Genomic DNA, 8,013 nt, shown 5'->3' with positions numbered 1-8,013 from the left:
GGAGCTTGAATCCCAGCTCGGTATGGTGCGCATTAGCTCGGTCGTTCTTCTCCAACAAAGAACCGGGAGGAGGTTGTCTCTGAGCTTGTGGCGGTGGCGGGATGAACATGGTGGGCTTGTTGCTCGTTTCTATTAGCTTGTTGTTGGTTTTGCTGAGCAAGCCTTTCGTTCCTCTGAGCATGTTGTTGGTTAACATAAGCTTAAGTGGCTTCCTCCGTCTCTTATAACTACCCTTGGGACTCCGAATCTTGGGAAAATGATGCTCTTGAAGAGTTTTACCATAGCCTTTGAATCATTAGTTGGGGATGCAACCGCTTCAACCCACTTGCTCACATAGTCCACCGCAACAAGTATATATTGATTCCCATATGAGCTGTGCTCCGAGACCTGGTTTTCATGCACCTGAAAGCAACACAAGAACTTGCAAAGAAGTGAGTAAAACAAAGAAAGGTAAAATCTTGAACTCAAGAACAAACAAAAGACTAATGCTCCGACAAGTTGGCAACGGCGCCAATTGATAGTTAAGAGATTTTAGGTCTCAGGGCTATCAATCCCCTTTGTCGAAGTAGCACAAAGAGGTATCAATCCAGACAAGTCAACGAGACACTAGACTATGATGTTTGTTCATTTAAGTCAAGACAAAAGGTGAAGGTTTCGAACAAAGCTAAGTGACAAACGACTAAGCATGAAAGGTAAAGCAAATGATTAGATCTAAACAGAGACAGGATGCAAATAATAGCTAAACGATTCAGATGATGATAATATGTAATAAAGCAAGGGACTTTAGACGAGATACTTGATTCGGGTGCTTCCAAGTTCAACTAGTTGGTTAATGAATCAAAACATCAAGCGGTTTCATTTAACTTTGAACTCAAGGCATGTTAATCTTCTCATGAAAGTATTAAGCATCTAAACTGATTCTCCTTCATACCAAAAATGTCTTTTGAGAAGCATCGAATCAATCAGCAATAAGAGTCAGTTCAAAAATGTCATTTAAGAGAACAAACTATCACTCTCGCGATGAAAGACTCTTAAACCCATAACCGAGTGGTTCAGATATTTCTACAAACACTTTTGATGCAAGATATGTCTCAGATCTGAACCTCAAGTGATGTGCTTGGATCCAGCCTAGAGATCTCGTCGGTTAAGGAATGAAACATGCAAGACTAGACACCTAAACCCACTAATCTACCTTGAAAGCACCCTAATCTACTCATCTAAAGCCGCTTAAACGACTACTCACTAATCATAACAAGCTCATTAAGTCTTTTGCAAGGCGTGTAGCTAGTCATGATGAGGAGTTTAATGATAGATGACAAAAGAAAATAAAGAAAGAACAAGATTTCTGATGCAAAAACGAGATATCAGATTAGAATAATCAAGTTTTACCAAAGAGGCAAGTTCTTAAAGCTAAAAAACAGATAAGAGATAAGATTCTTAGGTTTTTAGTCTCAAAATGTATATATAGCAAAGGTAAAGTGTCGCGGGTCAGCCCGTAACAAACCGGGTACTGAACCGCGTTCTTGGGCTGATGGGTGAGTGCCACGGTGTGTCGGAGAGTGAAGCCGAGGTCTTCATGTCGAGGAGCGCACGTGAGTCCAGATCCAAATGAAGATCTCGTGAAGAACACGTCAAGAACATGCATGAACCCTAGTCTTTGATCCATCTTCACGTGTGTGTTTTTGAGCAGCTTTGTTCTTGATTCTGGGCTTGTGACAATGGACCTCGGGATAAAATGCTGAGGCGCTTGGACGTCGAGGGGTTCGGGAGAACAGGGTCCGGCATGCACGCCGAGGTCGCTATACCGAGGTGCATGTTCAACACTTAGTCGTTTCCAGCTCCTTTCTTACGTGTGCATGCCTTGATCCCAACGTGCCGAGGTATCTGTACGAGGCCTAGCTCAGGATACTTCCAAAATATGAGCCTTGACTTGGCCGATGTCGAGGTAATGATGCCGAGCCCTGAAGAAACACTTAGCGCGTATCGCAACATATTTGGGCCCGTATCGACCATGTCGCCTTCCGGCGGCAGTAACTTTCGACCCACGACTCCGAATGCTCTGAGACCAGTTTCATAGTCAAGGTGACTCAATAAACTCGAACTTTGGTGAAGAAACCGTCGGAGCTTGGGTAGTGGAAGTCTTCCTGGACTTCACATCTTTGAACAGCATCGAAATCACCGGAAAATAAGCTGTTCGGACCGATGTGAACTCCGGAGATTTTATCTTTCAAACCACTCGTCCGAGTTGAGCGATCCCTACTGTTCTGAAAAGGTCTTTCACAGATCTCAAACTTTGATGAAGACCGGGTAAGCTGATTTGGTCCGGAAAGGCTCCGTCCGCCGTGACCTTTGTACTTCGCCGTTCAGTTCTCGGATGCGCGTAATGTTGATGTATCTTCCGGAAGCTGTATCTTTCTCCCTACTGGTCCGAATTGGATGATTCTAACTGTTCTGGGATCTTTGTTTTATTATCTCCAACTTTGCTGAAGACCCCGCCAACTGATTCGGACCGGAAGGTTCCCCGGATTTCTGATCTTTGAATTGCGTAGACAAGGACAGATTTTGGTCGAGAAAGGCTTCCCGCGGTAAGAAAAATGACCGAGGGCTGTGTACCGCGGTGAGCTTTTTGGTCGTAAAAATTCTTTCGCTTCGGCCAAAACTCGACCCGCGGTATTAACGCCTGATCTTCGACCCAGGCTGACTTTGGTCGATCGGTACGGACTTTGGTCGGTGCTGAACGATCGGTAAGGATTTTGGCCGGTAATGAGCGATCGGTAAGGATTTTGACCGAGGTTTCTGTCCGTCCGGTACGTGATTTGGCCGAGAAATTCCTCCAAGCGGTTTTCACCATTTTTGACCGTTTTCTTCACCGTCTTCTTCTCTGCTTCTCTTCTTAAGCTCCAAATGACTCCCAAAGCACCTGATAAAGACCTCAAAACATGCAAAACTCTTTGGGACCTAATGCAAGCCCTAAATCCTATTTTCATGCCTAAAGACTCAATTTACATGGGAAAACACATGATGAGGACTCTAAAATGCACTCTAAATGATGTAAAATATAGACATATCAAGAGAGAGAGAGAGAGAGAGAGAGAGAGAGAGAGAGAGAGAGAAAGTTTATGGGTTTAGATTAGGGAGTGAACGCATTTGGGGTATTGGGTAGATGTAGTTCTATCTCTGTATGCACCCATTTGTTTTCACCCTTAGCATTTTACTAAAGTCTGATATTTCCTTGAGAAATCCCTTGCTTGGAGTACCAGTTACTTAATTGAGATCACTTTAATATCAAGACCCAGTCACTAGCCAAATGAATCAACTTCTCTTACATGAACATGATCCACATGAAACATTAATGAATGTCAAAGGGTTGAAACTAGGAATGCTTGTGAAGGCTGATGCTTTGACTTGATTCACTTTGTGATAAGTATGGCAAATGTTTTATGAGTAATCTTGTCTGCATTGCATTTCAGAATTAGCAACTATGACAGTGAATTTTGAATTCTTTTAATGATCATATCTCTTTAAGAAATATGAACTCCCAACTTCAAACCTCTCTCATTTTTCTAGTTTGCTTGACGGCAAGCAAAAGATAAGTGTGGGGGAGTTGATATATTCATATCTCTGCATGTTTAGGATGCATTTCTGGTCCAAGAATAGAGTCCCATGCATGTATTTTAGATATATTCTCTATGTTTTATCTTTGTTTTAAAGTTTTAGGACTTTGCATTAGGTCCAAGGGAGTCTTGCATGTCTGGAGTAATACTCAGGTGCTTTGGAGCTTATTTTGAGTGGAAAAGATGGAAGAAGTGGAAGAAATGGTGAAAGACGGTGAAGAAATGATGAAAATGGGCATTTAGAGTTTATCAGCCAAAAAGCTTACCGCGGGAAGCTTTTTATCGGCCAAAAATCCTTACCCGGGAAGCAGGAATCGGCCAAAATCGCATACTGGATGATATTCTCTGTCGGCCAGGAATCGGCGCACAAGGCTAGTTCATGGCTGTGCAACTCAGGCCTGCAGGATGGGAAACACTTGACTAAGTCGCACACTCTACCCATTTGAAGTCGGGTCAGTACCCAGTGTATCCTGGATTGACCCGGTCCGAGCTACTTACTATAAATATGTTTTAGGGTTTTTTTCCCCAGACTAAGCTTTATTCTCTTTAATTTCTTTGCCTCTTTTGTGAAAGACTTTTCTTTTGTAAGAGATATCTTCTTTTGTGAGTCTTAATCAAGAAAAATCAAAGATCTTTTGTGTTTAAAGCTTAAAAGAAGACTACTCACTAATCATGCTTAACACACCTAATATTTTTCAAGAGGTGATGTTAAACATGATTAGAAGCAAAGATAAGAAGAAAATATGATAAGAAACAACTCTGAATTGATCAAAAAAGAGTATCTCTTAACAAAGAACAAAAGTTTTCACTTAAAGAGACAAAGAAACAAATATAATAAAGCTTATCCCTAAGGGAAAAACACTAAAAAATATTTATACTGGGTCTCTAGTCCTTGGTCAACCCAGGACAAACTGGGTGCTGACCCCGAGAGAAAACAATAAAAACGGCTGGGAACTTGGCACCTGGATGTGTTTGGCCGATGTTGTGGCTGGTGTTGATGTGTCCTGAATCATGTCTTGAACGTGTGTGCTAGCACCTGGATGCATCTGTTCGATGTTCAAGCCGGTGTTGTTGAGGAACAAGGTGAACAAAGGAGATTACACCGGGCAAGCTTTAGCCGGTTCTGTGCTCGGTGTGGAAATGAATGGGGTTTGTGCAAGGTTCAACTAGCACCGGGGTGCATTATCTCGGTGTGGACCTCGGTGTCAGGTTCGGAGAAAAAAAATCCTCAAAGTATGTCTCACACCTAGCACAGTCATCCCGGTGTTCATCTCGGTGTTAGGGACCTATCCGCACATAAACCATTATAACTTTCTGCTCAGTACTCAAAATGACACAAGATCAAGTCCACAGGAAATATGACTAAACCAGGTCTAACTTTAGTGAAGAAACCAATTGCATCCGGAGAGATCAAGGGTTCCCGGAGGGCTCCTCTTTGAAATGCATTGCACGGTTCTGAATTGGCTTCTAGATACATCCTTCTTCCGATTGAAATATCTCCCAGCTCACAATTCCAAATTTCCTGATTCTAAGCAGTATTAAAACAAGGCTCAATGCTCTCAAACTTTCATGCATACCCCAGAAGCCAGATCAGCCGGTAAGACTTTCCGGTAACGGCATCTTTGAGGCGTATTGATTCTAACTGTTCTAGAACCTTGAGTCATTTATCTTGATCGTTGCTGAAGACCCCGGAAGCTGAATCCGCCGGGAAGGCCTTCCGGTAATGCGATCTCTGAAATGTATCAGCACAAGAGGTTTTTCGCTGAGAAGCTTAAGCAGCCGGTACGTGTTTTGGCCGAAAGATCTTGCCTGCGGTATGGATTTTAGCCGATAAACATCAACCTGCGGTACAGTGTTTTGCCGAGACACTCCAAATAGCCTTTCTTCACCATTTTTGATCATTTGAACACCATTTCTCCACCTGGTTCAGTTTCTCCACTCCAAATAAGATCCAAAAGCACCTGTTTAACACTCCAAACCATGCAAAACTCTCTTGGACCTAATGCAACCTCCTAAGCCTAATACAATGCCTGTTTCACTTTCTAAATACCTAAAATGCATGAAATAAGACATGATTTGGACTAAAATATGCAAGCTAAATGATGCATTTTATGAGTATATCAGTAGAGACTTCCAAACTCGAATTATGCTAAGTCCACAAGGCTGTGCGACATGGGAGTGCGAGTGGCACATGAAGTGGAACCATTTAGCACATGTGTTCGCAAATGAGACCTAGATGGGAGTGCGACATGGCCAGGGACTTGACCATCACGCACACTGGCCTCAAAACCCAACTCAACTGGGTCAGTACCTAGTTTGTCCTGGGCTGACCGGTCTGAAACCCTTAGCTATATATACATTTTTGGGAAAAAACCCTAGGCAATTTTTATTCTCTCTTTCTCTTTGCCTCTCTTGTAAAAACCTTTGTTATTTGTTACGAGATACCTCGTTTTTGATCAATTCAGGCTGTTTCTTATCATTTCTTCTTCTTATCTTTACTTATAATCATGATTAACATCACCTCGCTTGCAAAGGAAATGGTGTGTTCATCATGATTAGTGAGTAGTCTTCTTTCAAGCTTCTACGTGTGTAGATTAGGGTGCTTAGATGTTTCATTTATGATGTTTAGGTTCTAGATTCTCATTTCTTTTCCTTAGTTAGCTACTCCTAATGCCAAATTTTTTTTGAGAAAGTGAAATCTGGATTCATAGGCGTTTCATGCACCAAAAGTGTTTGATGAAATGCCTGAATGAGCTAACTTAAGGGTTTATGTTTTGAATGCCATGGGAATGTTCGTTTGAAGCATAAATTACATATTAAAACTGTTTATTAATGCATATTGATCATCATTACCACTAATGAGAGTTAGGTTTGAATGCTGATTAGTATAGTGATCATTGTCTTGGGAAAGAAATGGTCTTGCTTTGAGTTCTAAGTTGATTGGATTTGAGATCATGTGATGCTTGCTTTATCTTTCTGTATAAGATTCAGTCTTTCTTGTCTCTTATTTTGATGCACAAAGAGGCTGTTTGGTCATATTAGACTTGGATTTTTATCATGGGAATGAACTAATCTTAATTGGAAGTCTAGACTGAAGAATAGCAAGTGTTGCATTGTTTGCTTAGTATCATGAATTAAGCATTAAAAGCACCCTGATCAATGATCACATCTAGAGGTTTAGCTTTATCTTTATTTGAATTTGATTCTTTGTTTAGCTTCTCTTGTTTGCTTGTTCTTAATTACTGCTTGTTCTTGTTTGTTTTATGTTTTAGATCACTTTGATTACCAAAACATCTGCTCATTAGACTTGGATTAACAATTGATCCTCATAGTTTTAGTGTCTAGATAATCTCCATTTGGATTGACCCTCAAGCGCTACAACACAAGAGGTTAATTGACCTTAGTAGGCTAAAATCTTACTATCAATTTGACGCCGTTGCCAATTGGAATGTCTTATTCTAGCATTAGGAATTTGGATCTTCTTGAGATCAAGTCATTTTTCTTTGTTTTACTGATTACCTTTGAAGTGCTGTCTTTGTTTTCAGGTGTATGGACACAAGAAGTCAGGCAAGAAGACAAAGAGAAAGAGTTGAGCACATTGAGAGGTTGGGTATGGATCAAGGGCAACAGGCTCATGGTGGTAATGGAAACCACTAGAATCAGAAAGAGCCTCCACCTCCAAGACAATTTTTAGGACCTGGTGATGAGGTCAATGCTCAGGGTCAGAGACATGGGATTCAAGCTCTTACACCTGAAAACGATTTTGAGATCAAATCTGGCTTGATCAACATGGTGCAATCAAACAGGTTACATGGCTTGGCATTAGAAGACCCATTATATCACATTGTCAACTTTGATAGAGTTTGTGATCTAAAGTTGAGTCTATTCCCTTTCTCTCTAGGTGGCAAAGCTCATCAATGGGAAAAGTCTCTTCCTCAAGGATCAATCACAACATGGGAGCAATGCAAAAGAGCATTTCTAACCAAGTTCTTCTCTTCATCAAGAACAGCAAGGTTAAGAAATGAAATCTCAAGTTTCATTCTGAAGAACCATGAATAATTTTGTGAGGCTAAGGAAAGATTTAGAGGGTATACCATGCAATGCCCTCACCATGGATTCTCTGATGCTCAGCTGCTAAGTACTGATAACACCTGATTTTGACCACCTTTCACCATTGATTTCAAATGCTTTTTCAAAGGTTTTAATTTGTTTTACGAACTTTTATTATGATTTCCATGTATTTGTAGTTTCAAGGCTCTTTTCATGAAACTTATGGAATATGATGGCAAAATGGAAGATTCCACATTTTTAGCTCAAATTCAGACCGTCAGAATTTCAGCCTCAAATGAAGACTTTCTCACCGTCTGATCCATCTCAAATTTGGAGACAATCAATAGGA

General features: G+C 41.0%; 1 protein-coding gene and 1 non-coding gene across 2 annotated transcripts in view; one reads left to right on the top strand and one right to left on the bottom strand.

Annotated features, from left to right (window-relative positions):
- Positions 1-7,207, top strand: part of LOC112089127 (pyridoxal 5'-phosphate synthase subunit pyroA-like) — a 28,065-nt gene extending 20,858 nt beyond the window's left edge. Inside the window, exons 2-4 of the mRNA XM_024160103.1 lie at positions 4,648-4,774; positions 5,300-5,396; positions 7,160-7,207. Of these exons, the coding sequence (XP_024015871.1) occupies positions 4,648-4,774; positions 5,300-5,396; positions 7,160-7,207 (272 nt within the window). The remainder of the gene's footprint in view (positions 1-4,647; positions 4,775-5,299; positions 5,397-7,159) is intronic.
- Positions 7,208-7,625: 418 nt separating this feature from the next.
- Positions 7,626-7,732, bottom strand: LOC112089502. Its single transcript, XR_002901140.1, has one exon. It is a non-coding gene; the product is annotated as a small nucleolar RNA R71 (small nucleolar RNA).
- Positions 7,733-8,013: the final 281 nt, after the last annotated feature.

The sequence above is a fragment of the Eutrema salsugineum genome, unplaced genomic scaffold (genome assembly GCF_000478725.1).
Source record: "Eutrema salsugineum unplaced genomic scaffold, Eutsalg1_0 scaffold_12, whole genome shotgun sequence".
Classification (NCBI taxonomy): domain Eukaryota; kingdom Viridiplantae; phylum Streptophyta; class Magnoliopsida; order Brassicales; family Brassicaceae; genus Eutrema; species Eutrema salsugineum.
Note: the sequence above shows the minus strand (reverse complement) of the source record. Positions and strands in the feature narration are given on the sequence as shown.